The 25081-nt window shown below is 43.4% G+C and overlaps 1 protein-coding gene across 1 annotated transcript; it reads right to left on the minus strand.

Annotated features, from left to right (window-relative positions):
- Nucleotides 1-155: 155 nt before the first annotated feature.
- Nucleotides 156-20084, minus strand: PPM1G (protein phosphatase, Mg2+/Mn2+ dependent 1G). Its single transcript, XM_082851694.1, has 10 exons — nucleotides 19814-20084; nucleotides 5412-5481; nucleotides 4849-4934; nucleotides 4374-4506; nucleotides 3275-3690; nucleotides 2561-2698; nucleotides 2000-2234; nucleotides 1481-1610; nucleotides 1086-1188; nucleotides 156-769 (listed from the first exon to the last, which is right to left on the minus strand). Exons 1-10 carry the CDS (start codon nucleotides 19931-19933, stop codon nucleotides 563-565), a joined length of 1638 nt encoding a protein of 545 aa, XP_082707820.1. The 5' UTR covers nucleotides 19934-20084; the 3' UTR covers nucleotides 156-562.
- Between the last annotated feature and the right edge of the window lie 4997 nt (nucleotides 20085-25081).

Consider the following 25081-nt stretch of genomic DNA (forward strand, 5'->3'; position numbering starts at 1 on the left):
CCCCCCCACACACACCCCACACCACCTCACACACCCCCCACACACACAGGGAAGGGCTAGGTCGATGCTACTGGTGGGGGCCAACTATGCAGCCAGGGCATCCTGGGTGGCTGGTCTGGACAGGATGGCAGCAGAGAAAAAAGGACACCATGGGCACGATTAGGTTTTGGCCTTTAGTCTGAAAAAGTGTTGACTGAAAGTGTACAACAGAGAGCGGGTACAAGCGGCTGGGGGCCATGGAGCCGCCAATAAAAAAGAATGTCCTTAAATAAAGTTCACAGAGTAAAAACCAGAACCACCAGTCCTTCCCTCCAACACAACAGAGCACAGGCACAGAACCGGTGATGAGCCCCAAGGAGCAAGGAGGCGGCTGGGGAGGACAGCAGAGGTTCCCAGGCTGCTGTGTGGAGGGAGAGCCCTCTTTGGAATGGGCTGAGCAAAGCCACCCAGCTCCCCCTGCACACCTCATAACCACTGCTAAGGCTAAAGGAAAAAGACAAAACTCAGTCTCAGTCTGGAGGGCTCAGAAAACAGTCTAGGTGGGCAGGGGTCTGGACAACCGCTAGTCCCGCTTGGCCTTCTTCTTGTTGTCACTGTTGCCATTTTCTTCAGCCTCCTCAGTAGAGAGCACCTCCTCCAGTTTCCGCTTGCCACTCTCTGGCTGAAGTGCTGCTGTGTTTCGGGGCTTGAAGCAAATGATGATGCAGGTCATGTTGTCACATCCTGTACCGTCCCCAGAAGTGTCTGGTGCCAGGCACTGATCCAGCAGCTACAAAAGGGATGGGGTAGCTCAGCTTCAGAGTTTGAAAACCTTCCTGGGAACCTAAAGTCTCAAGGGCTGGCCTTGCTGAGACAGGGTGGCAGAAGGAGGGGAACAGGCAACAGGTGTCACAAAACAGGCCACTTGCTAGTGCATGAGGCATAAGGATAAGTCAGGGAAATGAGGGAAAGTGAAACTTTCTAGTCAGAGTTTAGTATCTGTCAGTAATTAGTGATACTCCCAGGCTCTGGTCTTAACTCAGGCCAAAAGAGAAAACCTTGGATACACAGACCAGACACCCTCTCTCCTCTACCCTGGGACTTACCTCTTCCACGATGGATGACAATAACCGAAGCTCCCCATTTTCATCACGCTGACTGATCTTCGATTGAATAAAGTCTATAACTTCCTGGCTGCTCATCACATTCCTGGGGTCAAAAACAACAGTAAGAATCTTCTTTAGTCCCAGCAAGGCAGAGTAGAGGATAGAGGTCACAGATGGCTCAGGCCAACGTAAACACCCACAGAGATTTTTCTCAGCTTTGCCTTAGGCTTGGGGGTCTTGACACCAAGCTGCTGCCTATCTAGGCTCTAATTCTAGAGCAGCCTGAGAAAAGGGGCTGACTACAGCCATTAGAAGGAAGATAAAGCAGCTCAGAGCCCTAGAAGTAATGCTGCAGGGGAAAAAAGGGAATTTTAGGGTTTTCCGCCAGTGCTTACCAGATGCCATCACAGGCAATGACCATGAATTCGTGATCGTCAGTGAGAGTCAGCACCTTGATGTCAGGAAGGGCCGAAATCATCTGTTCCTCAGGTGGCAAGTTCTTGTTTCTCTTGTAGAAGTGGTCTCCTGAAGTAAAGGAATGGATGGATGATGAGTAAGTAGTTTGAGCACTTCACACAGATTTGTGTTTGAGGCCAGTCAAACCCTGCCATTTATTTCCCTTCTTTACAAAGTTCCATAATCTAGTGGAATGGAGAAGTGAGTTCTAGTTTTTCTGGTTTCAGCCCTGTCTTTGGGTTGCTGAACCTTACTTAGGTCAGTCACTAACCTGTTTTTTCATCATCTAGAAGTGATACCTATTTTACCTATTTCATAGCGATGATTAAGGGACATAGGTAGTAGATATAAAAATACTTGGAAAGATAAAAAGGCCATGAAGATTAAAGTTTGCTATAGGTAGTCTGGAACAGAGAACAAGACCCCAGAAGTTTTTCCCATAGTTTCTTGGCCCTTACCAATGGCTCTGGAGAGGTTGAGGCCACCATTGACTCGCCCATCCATGGTGACCTTGCCACCAGCATTCTTGATGCGTGCTAGCTCCACTTCATCCTCTGGTTTGTGGTCATAGGACATGTCTAAAGCTTTGCCAGCCTCAGACACCACACAGCGGGAGTCTCCTGCATTGGCTACGATCAACTGCTTCCCTCGTATCAGAGCCACCACTGCTGTTGTACCACTGTCAGAGCCAGGCTTAAAAGGAAGAAAAGGACCATCATGGGAGCTTCTGGACACCAGCTGTAATCATTCCCCTATGTCTTCTCATCTCACTAGGACCAGCAAGAGCACTTTAATAGACAAGAGGAGCACAGCTTTAATCTTTCCAGATATAGCACACTCTCTCCCTTTTCTGAGATAATTCTACCCGAAAGGCCTAACTCCCCTTGCAGAGTAAATCCTTCCATGACCATGACTTCAGTGCTAAGATAGGAAGGGACGCTTCTCCCAAAATCAAAATCAGAGAATTCACACTTGGCCTCTTGGCTTTCCAGACTCATTGCCCTCCTTTCCCCACACACCTCCTCTTTGCCTTCCATCCCAGGCACCATCATCTCCTCTTCTTCTTCCTCATCCTCTTCAGCCTCCTCAGTGTCATCCTCGTCTTCCTCATTCTCTGCCTCTTCACTGCTGTAGCCATCTTCTTCCTCACTGCATTCCTGCCAGAGTGACAATCCCAGGCTACTGAGACTGAGATGACCTCCTTGCCCCCTCCCCTCAACTCACGCTCAGAACCAAGAGGCCCTGACTGAACATAGATCCTTAAAACACTGAGATGCAAATATATGATCATGACAGAAAAATGTGGAGGACGGGAGAGAGGACTAGGATGGATATAACTAATATCCTGAACTAGGTTCAGCGGTCACCAGCAGGAAACCTCAGGCAAGGCCAGAGCTGCTAGCCAAAAGCACCTTCCAGGCAACATGACCAGAAAATAAGTTGCCCAGAAAAACCCAAATATCCAAAGTAACAACCACCAACTTCTTGTTCTCTCTCCAGGAGACAGACTCTGAAAGGCCAGAACTAGATCTGTTTGTTATAATGTCAACAAAGGAAGAGGTTAAGAGGGCTAATGGTACCTGTGTTGGTGGAGATAATGAATTTTAAAAAAGCTTAGACTGTAGTTGGGGGATGATGTCAAAATAGACAGAAAAGAGTAGAAAGCTATGCACGGCGACCAACCAGGCCCTCTCTACAACTTCAACGTCTATCTGCCCCCACTGGGCCCTTACCTCGCTGTCTTCCTCCTCCTCCTCCGCCTCATCTGACTCATCCTCACTGTCCTCAAAGAACTTGGACTTAGCAACTCGAGGCAGCTTGTCGGAGGCTGAAGAGCAGGAAGGCCCAGCCTCACCAGTGGGAGTGCCAGGCTCCCCACCTTGGCCTGCCTCAGTCCCACATTCCGAGTTGGAGGAAAGGCCCGTGTGAGCCTTGGCTGTGGGGCCATTTTCCTCTGAAGAAGTTTCCCTAGATGGGTCCCCAGGTCCTGCCTCGCCATTGAGGCCCTGGGACCCTGGTTCCTCGCCTGTCCCAGCTCCAGATTTGCTGTGGGGAGCACCCTTGTGACAGTTCTGCCCGTAGCGTGTCAGCAGCTCTTCAATAGTCATGGTAGCCTCTTCATGCAGCAGTGCAGCCTCCTCATTGTCCACTGCAGGGGAGAGGCTAAATCAGCACCCCATGCCAGACTCCTCATGGAATCAGTCCCTTACTACCTCCACAGCCCTTGCAACCTGAGTTCCAACTTCCCCACCACCTCCCACTCCTAAGGCTCCTCTCACACTTATCAAATCTCAGAAGAACAGCCCTTTGCTCCCTTTTCCTCAAGTAACATCAGCCTCCAGAGACTTCCTTTGGTCTTTGTCTTGCACTCCCTTCTTAGTCAAAGGAATACTAGTTACTATATGTGTTCCCTGTCACCTCTCATTTTTTATTGGTAAGTTGGAAACCCTAATCTGGCTGAGGACCCAGGAAGTCCACAATGCTACTAGTCCAGGCCTAGGGCTCAGGCTTAATGACTGGCTGCTATGGCTAAAGGCAGCTCCAGTCTTAAAAAAAAGATCACATAAACATTAAAATGAACCAGAAAGACCCAATCGCAATGACAAAAGATGATGTATATAAAAATGCTTACAACTACAACACTATGAACTCAACAAAGGTTAATCCTCTCTCACCTTTTCATAACCACCTGTAGTACAGGAGATTCTTTAACATGAGGATTTCCCAGGTCCCTAGGAAGCCATCTTTCAGAACTGACACACAACTAATATGTATTAAAGAGCAGTTCTTTAATATGCCAATTTCCTTTCAAACAAAAGATGCCACACTCACCATCATCTTCATCAGCTACTTTTTCTTTTTCATCCTCATCCTCAGTGGGTCGCCCTGCAATCTGCGCCAGCTCCTTAATGACTTCCTCAGTGGTCAGTTTGGCATCGATAGCCAGGAAGGCATCTTCCAAAGCCTGAATATAATCAAACTAGTATGAGGCAAGTGTAGGAAGAAGTACGCGGGTACAAAATGAACTGCCTATACACAAGCCTGGGCACGAGGATGAGATGCAAATTAGAGTGTGATCCACCAAGCTGTGAGACACTCACAGACAAATAAAAAACAGTTTAGAGACTTAGGAATCAATAAGGTAGCTCTAAAAAGGATCAAGTGGGAATAAGCTCATTTTAGGTACAGAATTCTTTAAGAAATACAATAAGAAGAAGCTGGGTGGCAATGAAAAAGGAAAAGCCAAGGACTGGAAAAAAAGGGAAAGTCTGCAGAAATGGAGAATGAACAGTGTGGGAAGACAGACCTTCTGTAGCTTGCCTTCTTTGTAGGCCTTCTGATCTTTGATGATATCAGGAAGATATTTGGCACAGTACAAGGCAACTTCCTCCCCTAGAACAAAGGTAAAGTCACCCAGAGCATAGCTTCACACACATAGAAAGTGATATAATATCAGCACACCATTCTAGAGTGAATCCCAAGGATTGAGGAGATGAATGTCTTAGCACAACTGAAACCTATTTAAAAGACCATGTTTCGGGAAGTTCTGACCAAGAAAATGGATTTCACCATCACCTCTCTCAGGGCTATATTAATATAGCCCATGTCTTTTCTCGCCTGTATACTTAGTTTTCAGTGAAAAAGAGATAAATGCTAATGTAGGAAGAGACTTCTTGGATTGAAACAAGGCCTGGTGAGATTAAGAACCAATACACTATCCTCCTGGGAAGGACGAATGGCAGAATAGAGAAAAATAGCACTAGGCAGGAAATTATATCTGAGGACCAGAACCCTGGAAAGTAAAAGAACAAAGGACCTGGAAGTGGGGTCCTAGTCCTAGAATGTTACCACATGATCTGCTAAAGTTACCTCCATGTCCATCGTAGACAGAAAACATAGCTGTCTCACTGTCCAGCTCAGGAATACAGTTGTGAGCATCCTAGGAAAAAGAGCATAATCAGCATTTCTTAAGGTCAAAGGGTATTCTTCCTTGTGCACCTCAGGTCATTAAGGATTGCCTTTACACCTTAATCTCACTAACCCTTCCCTGGCTGACCTACATGGCCTAGAAATAAGAAAGGAAGATGGGATGATAAATAAGAATAGTACACAGGAGGGAGAAAGGAAGGGAGGGGGAAAAAGGAAAGGACGAAGGGAGGGAAGAAGGGAAAGAGATGAATCAGGTCACTACCTCTGCAGTCTAGCAGCCTCAGCCTAGGAGATCTCAGTCCAGATGGCAGAATGTTTGGCTGTTGGAACTCTAGACCTGACCCTTTTGGATTTGTGGCAACTATGGGAAGAACCAGAATAAAGGATCTTCAAAGTCACTTCCAGACCCATTCTATGAATCAGTGAACTTAAAGGAAGAAAATGTTACGGAAGATAGCAAAAAGCAACCTGAGGGCATTACCGACCTAAAAAGTTTCTAGGAGAATCCTAAGACAGCCTGAGTGAAAGCACTAGAAATTGGTAAAGCTACATACATTTAATACTCCCCACCCCCCTAAAACCACCATCTAAACAAATTACTCCCCTTTTCTCTTAAAGTTTAACTCATTTAAGAAGTTACCCCCAAGGCTAGGGGGAGGATATATTTACAAAAGGAATCTTTCCAACAAATAGTTATTAAACTACACTGTGTGTAGTACTTGTTAACTGGAATTTACAATGCCCCATTAAATCAGCCATCCCATCTCCTATCCCCAGCTGGAACTGAGATACCATTTAACTCTGAAGGCACAGCACACCTGAAGAGAAATTTGCAATGGTCCTGCTACACGAACGTTTTATTTGGGAGGCTGGGCTTGATCAAATTCTCCTATTAATAAAACTGCCACCCAAACTAATATTCCTGGCTAAGCCAAAGTTCAGGCAAGACTGTCAGACCTAGATAAAAGGGTACTGCCGCTTACCCTGCCCCATCTTGGAAAACAACCCAACCTTCCTTTCAGGTATTCTCTACAGACAAAAAGGATATAATTAGCTATTTACTTTGTGTGTGTGTGTGTGTGTGGGGTACGCGGGCCTCTCACTGTTGTGGCCTCTCCCGTTGCGGAGCGCAGGCTCAGCGGCCATGGCTCATGGGCCCAGCCGCTCTGCGGCATGTGGGATCTTCCCGGACCGCGGCACGACCCTGTGTCCCCTGCATCGGCAGGGAAGCCCCTAGCTATTTACTTTGATTAGTTAGTAAAGTTAATAGTTCTCCTTTGTCTTTCAGATATTAGTATTTAAAATTTTCTAATTATACTGATAGTCAGGAGACCTGAATGTAGTAGTTCTGTTGTCACTAAAATAAGACTATTCCTTCATTATACAAGTCTAGAATATAAAACTTAGGGGGCTTCCCTGGTGGCGCAGTAGCTGAGAATCCGCCTGCCAAGGCAGGGGACACGGGTTTGATCCCTGGGCCAGGAAGATCCCACATGCTGCGGAGCAACTAAGCCCGTGCACCACAACTATTGAGCCTGTGTCCCGCAACTATTGAAGCCCACACACCTAGAGACCGTGCTCTGCAACAAGAGGAACCACCACAATGAGAAGCCCGCGCACCGCAACTATAGAGAGACCATGCGCAGCAAAGAAGACCCAACTCAGCCAAAAATAAATTAAAAAAAAAACAAAAAAAGGGGCTTCCGTGGTGGCACAGTGGTTGAGAGTCTGCCTGCCAATGCAGGGGACACGGGTTTGAGCCCTGGTCTGGGAGAATCCCACATGCCGCAGAGCGGCTGGGCCCGTGAGCCACAACTACTGAGCCTGCACGTCTGGAGCCTGTGCTCTGCAACAAGAGAGGCCGCGACAGTGAGAGGCCCGTGCACCATGATGAAGAGTGGCCCCTGCTTGCCGCAACTAGAGAAAACCCTCGCACAGAAACGAAGACCCAACACAGCCAAAAATAAATTAATTAATTTAAAAAAAAAAACTCACTTTAAAAAAAAACAAAAACTTAGGGTTTTAAAGTAGGGAAGGAGAGCACTGAAAAGGAGCTACTCTTTCTTGTATTTCCCTCTGATTGTCTCCAGGAGAAAGTGCCCCAGAAGCTAATGGGCGTCCACAGAAGGCCTCTGATGGCTTATCTATGGTCATTGACACAACTGCCTCTTAGCCTCATCCCCAGGATCTAGAAGAACACCACACACCAAAGGTCATCTTCTTCCTCTCTCCCTCTTCCAACCGCTCTACCACCAGCCACACTGACCTCCCATCCCTCTAGACCAGGGTTTATCTTACTGGGCCTTCCTCTCCTATCACCAACATCTTAGCACTTTCTTGCCTTTTATGATTGTCTTTTACCACAGCATCCTCTACAGTGGTTCTCAGACTTTAATGTGCCTAAGAATTCATTTGTTCATTCATTCATTCATCAAATATCTGAATATCCATTATGTGCTAGTATGTGTTCTGGGTGCTCAGGATATATCAGTGAACAAAATAAAGACCCACACTTCATAAAACACTTATATTCTAGTGAGGGATATTAGACAACAAACACAATAAATAGGTAAATCATACAGAATGATAGCATAATTCACATGGAAAGATGGTAATGCTATGAAATAAAGAAAAAGTGAGAAGGGACGGGTTGGATGACAAAAGCAGTGAGAGAATCGGCATGGGACACAGTATAGCACAGGTATGCCAAACCCATAAGAAACTGTACCTCAGCTGTCACTACCTTGGTCATGCTGTGAGTGTCTGATTAGTTTCAGCAAAACAGTTGTGTCACATTTATGTTGATTTTAATTCTGTTGATTTTGTAGTTTGGTTTGTTGGCATGTAATTTATGTCCAGTTCTATGTTTGTACACATATAAGTAACATTACATTAAAATCATTTTAGTGAATATTGGAGATCCACAAATATTGCTTTCCTTAAAAAAAACAAAACACAAACAAAAAAAATCCATGGAATATCTCCAAGATATTTTGTTAAATAAAACAAAGTGCATAATGATATATTTAGTAAGCTGCTTTCTGTATAGGAGGGAGCACAGGAATAGACATTTGCCTTCTCATACTTTAATACTACAAGGACACACAGAAAACTAATAAAAGTAAACTGTGGGAGGGCATGAGGGTGCAGACAGACTGATGGGAGCAAGACTTAACCATGGGAATGTTTAGCTTTTTCAAAAGTAAAAGAAATGTCTTTTTAAAAAGACTCAATATATGCTAAAATTTGAGAGGCTGGTCCAACTAATTTCACTTTTTTGGTAGATGAGAGAGGAGCACTCTTCCTGTCCACTGCTTCCCAGTGGAACAAGAGAATCAACTGGTCTTTCTCTGTCCTGCAACGTACTCTAAATCACAGCTGTATCATCTTTTTTATAAAAATAGATCTTTATTGGAGTATAATTGCTTCACAATACTGTGTTAAGTTTCTGTTGCACAACAAAGTGAATCAGCCATATGCATACACATGTCCCCATATCCCCTCTCTCTTGCATCTCCCTCCCATCCTCCCTATCCCACCCCTCTAGGTCATCACAAAGCACGGAGCCAATCCCTCTGTGCTATGCTGCTGCTTCCCACCAGCCAACTATTTTACATTCGGTAGTGTATATATGTCGATGCTACTCTCACTTCTCCCCAGCTTCCCCCCCCACCCCATGTTCCCAAGTCCATCCTCTATGTCTACCTCTTTATTCCTGCCCTGTAACTAGGTTCATCAGTACCGTTTTTTTGTTTTGTTTTAGATTCCATATATATGCATTAGCATACAGTATTTGTTTTTCTCTTTCTGACTTACTTCACTCTGTAAGACAGACTCTAGGTCCATACACCTCACTACAAATAACTCAATTTCGTTTCTTTTTATGGCTGAGTAATATTCCATTGTAAATATGTGTCACATCTTCTTTATCCATTCATCTGTTGATGGACATTTAGGTTGGTGTACCATCTCTTTTGAACCCACACCTCTATTTAAAAAAATCTTTTTGACTTCTCATCTGTTCCTCACAAGATCATGTGACTTTGAAGCAGATCTAGCAACACTGAACACAGGAAAAAATATTTAACCTCAATAGTAATCAAAGAAATGAACATTAAAAAAACAAGGAATTATCCTTTTGTGCAAATTAGAATGATGAAAAAGATGAATAGTATCCAGTAATAATAAGAGTGAAGATAAAAACACATTCTCATGTACTCTGATCAAACAGGAATATAAATTACTAGTTTTCCTGGACGGCAATTTGGTAATATGTACCACAATGTGCATGTCTTTTGATCTAGTAATTTGACTTCTAAAAGTTTATTTTATGGGACTACTGACACAAGGAAACAAAGATAGGAAGAATGTTCATTACAGCATTACTTATAATAAAAAACAATTATAACCATCTAAATTTCCATGAATAGATTAGATTACAAACAGTACAACCCTCCAATGGAATATATGCAGCTGTCAGAAATGATCAATATGTATTCATTCAGAAATGAGTTCACAATATATTGTGATAAAAAGCAAAAAATTAGGTATCTATGTATATGTCAGAAGTCTGTAAGATCACACATCAAACTTAGTGGAGGGTGAAATCTGAGTAATAATTATATCCTACTTTTCAAGATTTTTATTTTTATTAGCCATATCGTTCCATTCTGAATAATGACCACAACAAAAGAAACCTATGATTGTCCTTAAGCTGCCAAGCTACCATATACTGTGTGATCTCTGGTCAGCTATACATTGGTGTGCCTCAATTTTACCCTCTATAGTATGGAATAAGAATATCTACATTACTCATATCATCACAGGACTATCATGATGATGATGTAAAACTTCTTTGTAAACTGGAACATAATATATAAGTATATATATTCTGCTCTGAAATTCAGTACCTGGTTCACATTTGTCTTCTCTATCCTTTTTCTCAAAGAGGAATGCCCACAATAAAGACTCATCTTATGCCTTGAGGTCTCAGTTCCTAAAACCATTCCACATTACCTTCTCCTCAACTTCTTGGTGAGGTTTTGGATCTATATCACTTGGAACTGCTCTACCTTCTCTAAGCACTTCAATTTCCCCCTTATATCTTCAATCATAGCTTACATACCTTTACCTTTGTCTGTCTCTGTCCTTTTCTGAGTCAGAGCTAAGTACTGCATATTTCAACTCTGTCTCTTAGCAATCTAGAAAAACTCATCCAACCTTGTATAACCCGACCAAATGCTTTCTTCACACTTGAATCAGAGCCACTAAGTATCACTAGTCATAAAATGTCATGAAATCATGTTGATTGTGGTGACTACTTCCATTTAGCACTTTTTTCTCTATTCTGCATTGACTCTTAAATATATTAACCACGGTCAGTCACAAACCTTTCCCACATTATTCAAGCTCTCAATGTTATTTTCCTTTCACTCACAGCAGATGAGCTAACCTCTTACTTTACTTAGATCAAGGTCTTATTTCAAGATCTACCTCATCTTCCCTATTCTAACTCAAAATTTCTCCATAGTTGTATCTAACATCTCCTTCACTTCTGCCTCAGAAGCAATATTTCTCCTCTTTTTTAAAATAAATTTAGTTATTTTTGGCTATTCGTTGCTGTGCGCAGGCTTTCTCCAATTGTGTGGAGTGGGCTTCTCACTGCAGTGGTTTCTCTTGCTGCGGAGCACTGGCTCTATGTGTGCAGGCTTCAGTAGCTGTGGCACGTGGGCTCAGTAGTTGTGGCTCACGAGCTCTAGAGTGCAGCATCAGTAGTTGTGGCACAGGGGCTTAGCTGCTCTGCGGCATGTGGGATCTTCCCGGCTCAGGGTTTGACCCTGTGTCCCCTGCATTGGCAGGTGGGTTCTTAACCACTGCGCCACCAGGGAAGTCCCTCTCCTCTCTTTCTAGATTAACATTTCCTCTTAAACTCAAACCCTTCTCCTTCATACTATGAAGTATGAAGATCATACTTCACGAAGCAGGCAGTCACTATAACAGCAATCCAAATAGCCATTTTGCAGGTTTCACTCTCCCCAACGGCTGTATGTAATTAAATAGTACAAACCATGTCAGCTTTCTCAAAAGTTCTCTTGGGTTCTGTGAAGAACTATATAGTTCTATACCTCCAATTGCCTGTTTCTACAGGATATCCCTTCTCCACCTCAAGCTTAATATATGTAAACAGGAACTTAGCAGTCTCCAAAAAAATCAGAGCTTCCCCTACATGTCTTATTTCTGTCAATGGAATCTTAACTCTCCTAGCAACACCTAATATCAGTCCTCCTTGACTTCCTGGCTGTCTTCCACCAACCGTTACTGAGTCCTGCTGACTCTTCCCTCATAACTGTGATCCTGGATTACTTTATTCTTAATGGTATTTTAACTCCTCTCCTGTCTCTACTCTCTGCCCCCTGTAATTCAGCCTACATACATCCAGCTGCCAGATTAATCTCCCTAATATAACATTTTATTGCTAGGCCCTTCAATGGACTCTACTGCATTAGATTAATTTCATACAAGTTACTGGCAATTTAAGGCACTCAGTAATCATTCCTATCCATCTCCATAACCTAACCTCTTTAACTCATACCATTCCCCAAAAGAAACTACTCTTGACACTCTTGATACTGAACACCCTACCCCAGCAAAGTAGTAAGCATGCCTGCTTTAGTCTTTCCTCCTATCCTTTCGTCTAATACTTTTCTTCTCCCACTTTCCTCCTCCCCATTTGTTACCATTTATACTCTTTCCTAAAGGTCCAGTTAGTCTCACCACCTCCAAGAGATCTTTCTTCATCACACCAATACTCTGTGATCATTCCCCACCCGAACTCTTTTAATATTTATTGCTTCTACCAATAATTTGGCATTCAGCAAATGCTATCTTGTATTGTTATCCAACATTCCATAGGGGAAAAGGGAGTCCTAGGTCCAAAACAGCATGAAAACAGACTGTCTTAAATTTCTTTACAGCACTGGGGCCTAACAGTATGTTCTATAGTACAGCAGGATGTTTACTTATGATGGTGAGTTCCCAGCTGCCTCAGAACAAATATCTTAGGGATACCTCCTCTTTCATTTACTACCCAAAACCTAAAGTTGTATCATAACACAATAACCACTGAGGTGGTATGAAAGAAATGATGCAGAATACACAGATCACCTGAATGAGGGCTCTTATGTCTTGCTTTACTAAATTATATATCACACAGCCCCTTCTGACCTTCTAGACACCAGTGGATCTGCTATTAATAAAGACCCGGTTATCTTTCCTGATGTCAATTTCCTAAGGTTACAAATACATCCGCAAAGGCTCCTGTGTCACTTGATCAATCATTTAGGTTTATGATACTTAAATTTATCTAAATCTTTGCAATTCAAGGTAAAACTTTTGAAGGTGGTTGGAAAGGGAACTACATTTTTGGTTTTAAAAAGTCATGTATTGGGCTTCCCTGGTGGCGCAGTGGTTGAGAGTCCGCCTGCCGATGCAGGGGACGCGGGTTCGTGCCCCGGTCCGGGAAGATCCCACATGCCGCGGAGCGGCTGGGCCCGTGGGCCATGGCCGCTGAGCCCGCGCGTCCGGAGCCTGTGCTCCGCAACGGGAGAGGCCACAACAGTGAGAGGCCCGCGTACCGCAAAAAAAAAAAAAAAAAAAAAAAAAAAAAGTCATGTATTACTGTCTGACTTTTAAAATTATATGCATGTATTACCACTGTGCTATAGACTGAATGTTTTGTGTCTCCCTAACATTCCTATGTTGTAACTTCATGGCCAAAGTGATGGTATTTGGAGGTAGGGGCTTTGGTAGGTAATTAAGTCATGAGGGAGGAGCCCTCATGAATGAAATTAGTACCCTTATAAAAGACCCCAGAGAGGTCCTCTGCCTTGTGAGGACACAGTTAGAACACAGCCACTATGAACCAAGAAGTGGGCCCTCTCCAGACACCTTGATCTTAAGCTTCCCATTAGGGTCTCAAAGAGATATTTACACACCCATGTTCATAGCAGCTTTGTTCAAAAGAGCCAAAAAGTAGAAGAACCCATGTGTTCATCAACAGATGAATGGATAAACAAAATGTGATATATACATACAAAGGAACATCATTAAGCCTTAAAAAGAAAGGAAATTCTGACACATGCTATAACATGGATGAACGTTGAGGACATTATGCTATGTGAAATAAGCCAGTCATAAAGACAAATCTGTCTTTATATGAGGTACACAGAGTAGTCAAATTCATAGAGACAGAAAGTAGAACAGTGGTTGTCAGGGGCTGGGGGAAGGGGGAATGGGGAGTGGTTTAATGGGTATAGAGTTTCAGTTTTGAAAGATGAAAAGAATTCTGGAGACTGGTTGCACAATAATGTGAATCTACTTAACGCTACTGAACTGTATATTTTAAATAGTTAAGATGGTAAATTTTATGTTATGTGTATTTTAGCAAACAAACAAACTTCCTACAAAGAAAAGCCCAATCTCAGATGGCATCACTGGTGAGTTCTACCAAATATTTAAAGACTAATTAATAGCAATTCTTCACAAACTCTTCCAAAATACAGAAGATGGGGTGACACTTCCCAACTCATTCTATGAGGCCAGTATTATCCTGATACCAAAGCCAGACAGACATCACAAGAAAACTATAGACTTAATATCATTAAGATAGTAATACTCATCAATACATCTACAAATTCAGAATAATTCCTATCAAAATCCCAGATGCCTTTTGTACTGAAACTGACAAGCTGATCCTAAAGTTCATATGGAAATACGAGGGACCCAGAAAAGAAGAAACAAGAAAAGGAACAAAGCTGGAAGACTCGTACTTCCCAACTTCAAAACCACAAAGGTATAGTAACCAAGACAGTGTGGTACCATATATCAATGGAATGGAATTAAGAGTCCAGAAATAAACCCTCATATTTATGGTCAATTGATCTTAAACAATGATGCCAAGATAATTCAGAAAGGGAAAAGAATACGCTTCTTAACAAATGATGGGGACTTCCCTGGTGGTTCAGTGGTTACAAATCTGCCTTCCAATGAAGGGGATGCAGGTTCGATCCCTGGTCAGGGAACTAAGATCCCACATGCCGCGGGGCAACTAAGCCCTGAGCTGCAATGCCCTCGCACTCTAGAGCCCATGCGCTACAACTAAAGAGAAGCCCACACGCTGCAACGAAGATCCTGCGTGCCGTAACTAAGACTCGATGCAGCCAAATAAATAAATACCTAAAAAAACAAAAAACAAAAACAAACGACACTGGGACAAACACATATCCAGATGTAAAAGTTTGAACTTGGACCCCTTCTTTACACCATACACAAAAATTAACTCAAAATGGATCACAGACCTAAATGTAAGAGCCAAAACTATGAAACTCTTAACAGATAAACTGGACTTCATCAAAATTAATAACTTTTGTGCTTCAAAGGACACCAACAGGGGCTTCCCTGGCAGTCCAGTGGTTAAGACTCTGCACGTCTACTGCAGGGTAGCACGGGTTCGATCCCTGGTTGGGGAACTAAGATCCCACATGCCCACATGCTGCTCGGCATGGCCAAAACAAACAAACAAACAAACAAAAGGATGAAGGATCTGAAGAGCCATTTCTCCAAGGATACAGAAACGGCCAATAAGCACAAGGAAAAATGCTCAAATATCATTAGCCATCACGGAAATACAAGCAAAACCACAATGAAACATCATTTCACACCCACCAGAATGGCTATAATTGGAGGAAAAAAAAAAAAAGGTAACAGGTGTAGGGAGGAGGTAGAGAAACTGACACCCTCATATACTGCTGGTAGAAATGCAAAATGGCGCAACCACTTTGGAAAACAGGCAGTTCCTCAAAATGTTAAACGTGGAGTTACTATATGACCCAGCAATTCTACTCCTAGGAATATACTCAAGAGAAATAAAACTTATTTCCACACAAAAATTTGAACATGAATATTCATAGCACCATTATTCATAATAGCCAAAAGGTGGAAATCCAAACCACCATCAACTGATGGAGGAATAAACAAAATGTGCATACAATGGAAGATTATTCAGCCATAAAAAGGAATGACGTACTGATTGATTCATGATACAACCTGGATGACCCTTAAAAATGTTGTTTAGGGGCTTCCCTGGCGGTGCAGTGGTTAAGAATCTGCCTGTCAATGCAGAGGACATGGGTTCGAGCCCTGGTCCGGGAAGATCCCACATGCCACGGAGCAACTAGGCCCATGTGCCACAACTACTGAGCCTGTGCTCTAGAGCCTGCGAGCCACAACTATTGAGCCTGCATGCCACAACTACTGAAGCCCGCGTGCCTAGAGTCCGTGCTCCGCAACAAGAGAAGCCACCGCAATGAGAAGCCTGCGCACTGCAGTGAAGAGTAGCCCCAGCTCACCGCAACTAGAGAAAGCCGGCACGCAGCAACGAAAACCCAACGCAGCCAAAAATAAATTAATTAATTAATTTAAAATATATGTATATTGTTTAGTAAAAAGCAACCAGACATAAAAGGTGACATATTTATATGAAATGTTCAGAATAAACAAATCCATAATGTAAATTAGTGGTTGCCAGGCATTAGAGGAGGGGGGATAGGGAGTGACTAATAATGGCTACAAGATTTCTTTTTTGGGTGATGAAAATGTTCTAAAATTAATAGTGGTGATGGCTGCACAACTCTGTGAGTATATTAACTATTGAAATGTACACTTTAAATGGATATGGTACCTGAATTATATCTCGATACAGTTGTTTAAAAAGGGACCTGTATATACATTTTCAAGTACTATGCATGATTAAAGTTGAAACACTCCATCTCTGAACTAGACTTAGAGGGAGACAGACAACAACTCCACTGGAACTGGTACTCAGTTTACAGTGTCATTAAACATCAGTGATGCTTTCAGTTCTAAAGATTTGTGCTTCCAGACAGCACAATTTTAATGGCAGCTAACAGTGGCAAGAACTACTGATCAGATCTGTCAAATTTCTACACTCAAATTCAAGCCCTTACCTCTGAAAGTATAATTCCAAGATGGTAACCCAATAGAGGGTCAGGGGTTCAGAAGCAGTATTAACTGCTAGGGGATTGGGCAGCAGAAATAATGTAAAATATTCTTGAAATCTTGAGAAATAAGTTCTGACTGTAACTTACAGTTGCTTGAAAACTTATAAAGGAATAGTATAGTAGAAAACAATTTCTTTATATTAATGGCATACATTCGATATCATTTCATGCTAATTTTGAATTGTAAAGAATAGGAACTGCATGCTGATCAAAAAGAATGCCCTTTTATGAAAGTTGCTTAACTGTATCCTAGACAAAGGAATTCTGATCTGGTTCAGTAAGTAAAAAGTGCTTTAAGCTAAGATGAGACACTAATCTGAGGTACAAACAATAAATGCTCTTCAGCCTCAGATGCCCTCTCTCAAGTGGAACCCCACAGCATGCTTGTGGTATCTCATTTTATATTTCCCCTATTAATATAATGATTTAAACTGTCATGCATGTACCTTTAAGAACTTTCTGCTCAACATTATCTATATTCAATTCTAGATGACCCTCTGTGATCACTAATAAGCCAGCTTCTATATGGCAATAAACAGCTAGCCTACTCAAATTTATACTCTAGGTATTGATGCTGCCTTTAAAAGGGACAAATATAAGATAGATATATAGATATAGATATCCTAATTCCCCACAGGAAGCAATTTTGTCACTTCCAGAGAACCTCATAACCAAAAACTAAAAGTACTCTAGTCTTTTTGAGACTACATCAACTAAAACTGTTTTCAGATTGGACTTCTCATTAGACATCAGAAACTCAGAGCCTTTCCATATATATTTCTCAGGCACCCTTCCACAACCTACCTGTTAACCCCCAAAATACATACCTCAACCAGCTTGAGGGTCCCTCCAAACCATGGAGAAGGAAGAAGGGAAGGGAACATCAACTGTGGTATTTTGATTACCCCTCCTCAAAACACCCTGGTTCCACAGCAAGAGGGGCTGGAGAGAGGCAGAAAGTATAAAATGCCAGCTATTGATAGTTGCCATTCTTGCCTCAAGAGAAGGGATAAAACAGTACTCTCTAAGGCTGACTATACATCAGTCAGGATTTCAGTAACCTTTATAATGTGTATGGGTGTGATAAACTTACCTCAACTAAATCATTAGGACCAGGCAAATAAGGTCAATAGAATTAATAAACTGGTGAAATTCAGCCCTAAAGGTTAAGAGGGACAGGAGTACACTTTCTGAAAAGGTAAGATTCACTCAAGAGGCTAGAAGTCAGTTCTCTTCTTGCCATAGCAAAGAAACTATGTTACACTTCAGGGAGAAAGGAAACAAAGCCAGAAGCAAAAGTATCAATGCAGCAGAACAGGATCCCAAACAGGACTTCAAGATTTGATTGGGTCTACTTAACTATTCAAACAAAGGGAAATTCAGAAATCGCATAAGATTTTAAAACCCTAAGTGGTTATCTCTCAGGAGGAAGATTAGGATCTAAGGAATAGTCTAGCAAGATCTCTACAAACCAAACAGCCAGCCCCTGATGAAAACAGTTATGTTCTAATTACCAGAGGAGAAACCAAAAATAAAGGGAAATGCCCTGCAGAGAAGAAGCAAACAGTACAGAATCACTGGGCAAAAGACTTGGAAAATTGATTATCCAAGCAACTCAATTCATAAAGAAAACTAGAAAGAGTAACAAAGAAGTGGAACAACCACAGCAGAGAGGAAAGTGGAAAATATGGAATAAGAAACCCAAAGGAAAAGCCTTACTGTGACATGAGATAGTCACCTCAAATCTTACAATATTAACAGAAAATGCCATAGAACTGGAACCTCCAAATTACCAGCTAACCCAAACCCCAGATTGACAATGAAGCTACATCCAGATATTTCTACCAGCCAGACAATTACATTTACCAAGCACCCAGTAAACTCAGTACTGTGCACCATAGAGAAATCTGTTGACACAGATGAGAACAGTGTGTAGTATAGGTCCTGAACAATTTTCATCCTACAGATTCTTTCCACCAAGGCACAAGTAACCTAATCTCTCTGGGCGTCGGTTTTTGAGCTGTAAAATGTGGTGAGATGAACTATATAGGATCCTCTCCATTCCTGAGATTTTAAGCAGATGATAAAGTCTGCCGTGGGTATAAAATGTGAGGCTGAGAACAAACCATTTAAGTTTATACTGTCATTCCAGAGCTAACCACAGGGAGGAGTGAGGGATTTGATGAAATTCCCAAGGGAGACTTTTGGCTGTTACCTGAAGCCCACCTAGTAAGTGGATAAACCTTCGATCCCAGACATAATTAGCGCATTTCCCTGGCTCCTCTGTCTAGACCTCACAAAACTCTTCACAAAAACACGTCTTACACATGTCTTTCTTCCTTTCCCTCCTACCATAGTTTTCTCTGTTCTCCTTTGTAGTTTCACACCCATTTGCCCAACACTACTCCTTTTTATCCAGAATTTTCCCATTTTTCCCTTTTATCGATAGTAAATTTTTCTATAAAAGAAAAATCAGTTCTCTGTAGGATAAGAAAAAAAAAGTTGATGAAATGATTGAAAATCAAGGAAACTATAAGCTACAACAAGCACAGGCAAAATGACAATTACTAAGTTTTAGAAAAATTCCGAGTGAGAAAAAAACATCAGGCATCATTTTAAAGGAAATTATAGTGACTGACACAGTTCAAGGCTTCCAAAGGCCAAGAAAGGCCCTGAAAGAATACAAATGAGTGACAATTCTTGGAGGTCAAGTCAAACCTCTGAAATTAACATGTGGTGCCCAGGGCCAGGCATCCAGGTATTAAGATTTTGAAGCGGACTATTTGCGTGGCTTCCTTTCCTGTCAAACTCCTCGTCCAAAGACGCCTCACACATCGCTTTTTTTTTTTTAAGTACAGTCATTCACATCTCTCCGCCTCTCTCTAGCAAAAGTCAATGGATAAATAGTCCCTCTCTTCATCTTTACTCCCACATTAAACCTCACACCGTTTACGAGCCTGGAGGGCTAGTCTGTCACGAGAGGATGAAGCGAAGGCACGGGGAGGTCGGTCAGTGGGCGGAAGGTGCCTCTCCCCACATGGCCGAGCCCTCGCCGCCAAGCTGGCCACCGTCACACGGTCTCCTAGCACCGGCAGCTCCCTCTCGGCCCCGGCCCCGCTCTCGCTGTCGCCCCCCAATCTGCCGCTGCGGTCACAGGCTCTCGATTCGGACCCTTCCCCGGGGATGACCCCATCCCCCCCGGCTCCCTTTCTCCGTCAGGTTCCCGCCCTACAGCCGTCAGCCTATGGGCCCCTCCCGCCTCACCTCCATGGAGACGCGCCAGCCTTGCATGGCGGAGAAGCCGTAAGGCAGCGGCAGCCGCGAGGCGCCAACCCCGTCCCCAGAGCACTTCACCGTGTTGGGCTGGGAGAGGTAGGCACCCATGGCGGCGGCTGACCGGCGGCCTCAGAGGCAGGCGAACGGAGCGCGACCCGTGCCGGCGCCGGAGCCGGAGCCCCGGGTGCGCGCGTGTCAGGAGTGGGCCCGGCTGCGCGGCCGACGCAAGGTGCCGGTGAAAGGCGCGAGGCGGCCCAGGTGGCGGTAACGGGACCGGAGCAGAGAGGGAGCGGAAGCGGAAACGGCGCCGCTTCAGACCCCGCCCGGCCGGCGCGGCGCGGCGCGGCGCTGCGGGCAGTCATTTCCTTAGCAACTCGCCCCGCCCGCGGGGACAACGGCCCGCCCAACCGCCCTCCCGCGAGATTGGCGCGGCCACGCCCACCAACGGCCGCGGCCTCCTTGGGGCACACTGGGAGGTTGTTCCTCGCCAGTATCTCTCCCCAACTGTCTCCCACTGTCCCCCGCCTCCGCTCCTCTACCCCGGCCTCTCGCGTTTTGTCTGAAGCTCTTTTGTGCGGGACCTGGCACTTCCGGTTCATCTTCCTGCGTGTCAGCTCGCTCTCCACCGCGCCCTCAGACTCCCTCAAACCCCGCCCCGTACAGTTCAATTAAAGTTGGCTAGTGTTCTGAGCGCAAGAAGTACCCTGGCCAGGCTTTGTGAGGCCTATGCGAGTAGGATGTGAGAGAGTCTTTCTGACAAAAGAAAATGAAGACCTCGATCTGTGACCCAGTCTATACTGGTCGAGAAGAAATCAAAGGAGAGTGGAAGAGCTGTTGCTTGAGGTCCTCAGGATGCCCCAGGCGTGCGTTATACCAGGGGGAGAAGGGAATAATGTTACAAGGTTGCAGGGTGAAGAATGAAAGTAAACTGCTTTGGTGAGGGTTTTTGAGGAAACTATCTGGCCTCGTTGGAAATTGATTTTAAGTGGTAATATTAGATAGGATAGAGATGGTCGCAAGCGCCAAAATGGGTGACTTGGACTTCACTGCTATCCTGGTGTAGCACTTGGGGATTGTTGGTCTAGTCTTCGTGTACAGTGTAGATTGGAGGGAGAGTCTGGAAACTAACTGGTGAAAGGGCTCTTAATCTAAGCATGGGACGAGAAGGGCAGGGACTAAGGTGGGTGGCAATGGGAATAGAGATAAAGGAACAAATTAGACGATAAGAAATGGACAGAATTTAGTAACAGATTGGATTCAGGGGGTGGAAGAGAAAGGGAAAATTCTCAAAGGATAAGCAGATTAATTCTTTTAAAATACAAAGATCATGGCTTCCTCCTACTCTTCAGATAGTCCAAATTCCTTAACATAGTTTACCAGACCCTTCATGCTTGAAAGGCTTCTTCCATGTCTCTCCCATTCCTCTCCATTTCCGCTACCCAGTGCTTCAGCAGTATGTCTTTGGGTTCCTCCATGCTTTCTCTTCCTATGCTTTCACCCATGGAACATACCTCCTCACCCACCCACCCTCATCATTACTACCTTCAGGAAGTCTTTTCTAATATCCCTACAATGGTTTGGGTCCCCACTTGTGTGTCTTTCCTGACAGACTATAAGCCTTTAGGAAGTCAGAAACTCTGTCAAACTTACTGTTGTATACCCCAGCATCCCTAGCACAATTCTTATCTGTGCTCAATAGTATTTAAATGCTTGTTGAATGAATGAATAACACCAAGGTTTTGACTCTGAATGACAAAAATTGGCAGAGCCCTTAACAGAAAATGGTGTGATGGGGGCGGGGGGCGGGGGTGAATGCTAGTTTGGTTTCAGGTGACAACTAGATATACAAACATTGCAAATATTGGCTTGAAGCTAGGCTATGAAGGTAGGAGGTGTTAATTAGGCCTGTTGGTCATCGTGAACCTGGATAAGGTCTCTTACCAAGGCAGTGTTAAAGGAGCATGAAATTACTCGGCCTCTTTTTTTTTTTTTTTAATTTATTTATGTTTTGGCTGTGTTGGGTCTTTGTTGCTGCACACGGGCTTTCTCTAGTTGCGGGGAGCGGGGGCTACTCTTCTTTGCGATGCAGGGTCTTCTCATTGCGGTGGCTTCTCTTGTTGCGGAGCACGAGCTCTAGGTGCGTGGGCTTCACTGGTTGTGGTACATGGGCTCAGTAGTTGTGGCTCGCGGGCTCTAGAACGCAGGCTCCGTAGTTGTGGTGCACGGGCTTAGTTGCCCCACAGCATGTGGGATCTTCCCGTACCAGGGCTCTCACCCGTGTCCCCTGCACTGGCAGGCGGATTCCTAACCGCTGTGCCACCAGGGAAACCCGCAACCTCTTTTTTTTTTTTTTTTTTTTTTTGCGGTACACGGGCCTCTCACTGTTGTGGCCTCTCCCGTTGCGGAGCACAGGCTCCGGACGTGCAGGCTCAGCGGCCATGACTCATGGGCCCAGCCGCTCCGCAGCATGTGGGATCTTCCCGGACCCGGGCACGAACCCATGTCCCTAGCATCGGCAGGCGGACTCTCAACCACTGCGCCACCAGGGAAGCCCCCCTCTTTTTTTTTTTCTTCTAAGAGTGGAATGTGATGTTGTGGGGAAAAAAGCGTGAGTTTTGATATATATATTACCTATGTGGTCTTTCACAAGTTACTTATTCTCTCTCAGACTCAGTTCCTCATCTATAAAACAGACATACAGTATCTACTTTTTCGGATTGCTTTAAGGCTAAGAGGAACTGAATATAAAATGCCAAGTTTACATAAATGTTGTATTATTATTCAACCAAAAATCTACCATTCATTAGGTATACATATATACAAGCTAAATATGGAATGGAAATAACATTAAATTATGTTCACAAAAAAAAAATAGACGAAGGCCTGAAACAAAATGGGAGAAAAACAGATAAGGAAAAAAGTGGGAAAGAAAATATTATTCAAAAAAAAAGTGAGGCAGCGGGAGGGCAGTGGTGCCTCTGAGAGAAGAAATGGAGATACTAAGGGACTCATGGAAAGAGGTGGGAAAGAGACAAAGAATATAAAGGTTATCCTCACCCTATTCCATCTCCATTTCCCCCAAACCACTATATTACACTTCTGAGGACACAAAGGTTTCATGCTTTGAGCAAAAAAAAATTTTTTAACTAAAAATACTCTAAAACACTGTATTCGCAGATTGATTTTCATGAGTCTTTCTGTAAACTGTGAGCTTCAGAAATCTGACCTATCACACATAGTAACAGAAGCAGCTTCTGAACATGTACTTTAGGGGCCGGCCTGAATATAAAAAGGGTCTCTAAAATATATACCAAGTTCACACAACAACTAGGGATAAAGGCATGGAATTGGTTTGTTGTGGGTAGAAAATAACTAATTCTAAGCATTTGGCGATTCCTATATATATTCACAATATTGAGGTATTGCCTTTGCCTTATTTTTAAAAATAATATTTATTTATTTATTTGCTGCACCGCTTACAGGATCTTAGTTCCTGGACCAGGGATTGAACCCGGGTGTCAGCGGTGAAAGCACCAAATCCTTAATCACTGGACTACCAGGGAATTCCTGATTTTTATATTTAGAATTAGATTGCTTATATTTTCTTGTTGCTCAAATTGATCGAATATTGAAAATAAACTGACAAATACTTGTCATTTTTAAAACTTCTTTTGTCTGTTTCTATTAGCCTCTCATGAGTTTCTTTCCAGTTATCTCTCATAAGAGAAAGAAGAAAAGAGAAGAAGGTAGCTTAAGCCAGTGTTTTTCAAGTGTGAGTAATTGTGTACCACTGAGACATACCTGCAGATCCCAAGGGATTTAAGGGACCATCCCTCATTCCCCCCCACCCCGGCCCCCAGGGCTGGGCAACATTGCCTTAAAAGTTAAATGCTAACTTCAGAGTATAATGTGATACCAGTTAAATTGTAAACTTAAACATAAATTCAGGATCACTCAAAAATATAAAATGTTAATCCAGATGATCCAAAATATGCTAACATACTTATATTATAAAACTTAAAACACAGTGGTTTAAAATTCTCATAGAAGTGCTTGTTTCGGCAGCACATATACTGATCCAGCAATCCCACCTCTGGGCATATATCCAGAGAAAACCACAATCCAAAAGGTTACATGCACCCCAGTGTTCATTGCAGCGCTGTTTAAAATAGCCAAAGATATGGAAGCAACCTAAATGTCCATTGACAGAAATGGATAAAGAAGATGTGGTACATATATACAATGGAATATTACTCCATAAAAAAAACAGTGAAATAATGCTATTTGCAGCAACGTGGGTGGACCTAGAGATTATCATACTAAGTGAAGTCAGAGAAAGACAAATATATGATATCTCTTATATGTGGAATCTAAAAAGAGGTACAAATGAACTTATTTACAAAACAGAAATAGAGTCACAGATGTAGAAAACAAACTATGGTTGCCCGGGGGTGGGGGGAAGGAGGGGAGGGATAAATTGGGAGATTGGGACTGACATATACACAATAGGAAACTAATAAGGGGCTTCCCTGGTGGCGCAGTGGTTAATAATCTGCCTGCTAATGCAGGGAACATGGGTATGAGCCCTGGTCCGGGAAGATCCCACATGCCGTGGAGCAACTAAGCCCGTGCGCCACAACTACTGAGCCTGCGCTCTAGAGCCACAACTACTGAGCCCATGTGCCACAGCTACTGAAGCCAACGCACCTAGAGCCCGTGCTCCACAACAAGAGAAGCCATCGCAATGAGAAGCCCGCACACTACAACGAAGAGTAGCCCCCGCTCGCTGCAACTAGAGAAAGCCCGCGAGCAGCAACAAAGACCCAACGCAGCCAAAAATAAATAATTTTTTTTAAAAAGAAAATTAATAAGGACCTATTGTATAGCACAAGGAACTCTACTCAATACTCCATAATGATCTATATGGGAAAAGAATCTAAAAAAGAGTGGACATATGTATGTGTATAACTGATTCGCTTTGCTGTACAGCAGGAACTAACACAACATTGTACATCAACTATACTCCAATAAAAAATTTAAAAAAACAAAAATAAAATTCTCATAGAAGACTCAGAGTGCCTTGGAAGTTCAAGACCCCCAGAGGGTAACAGACCACAGATTGAGAAACCTAACCTGCATGTGGAAGATGTTAAGTGAGGAGAGAATGAGAAAAAGGCAAGAAATTGAGATGTGAGTCCTCCCAGGCTAACCCCCACCCAGGCTTTTCTTGGGGTTCCTAATTCTGTTTTTGACCAT

This window comes from Leucopleurus acutus (genome assembly GCF_964270905.1).
Source record: "Leucopleurus acutus genome assembly, chromosome: 12".
NCBI lineage: Eukaryota > Metazoa > Chordata > Mammalia > Artiodactyla > Delphinidae > Leucopleurus > Leucopleurus acutus.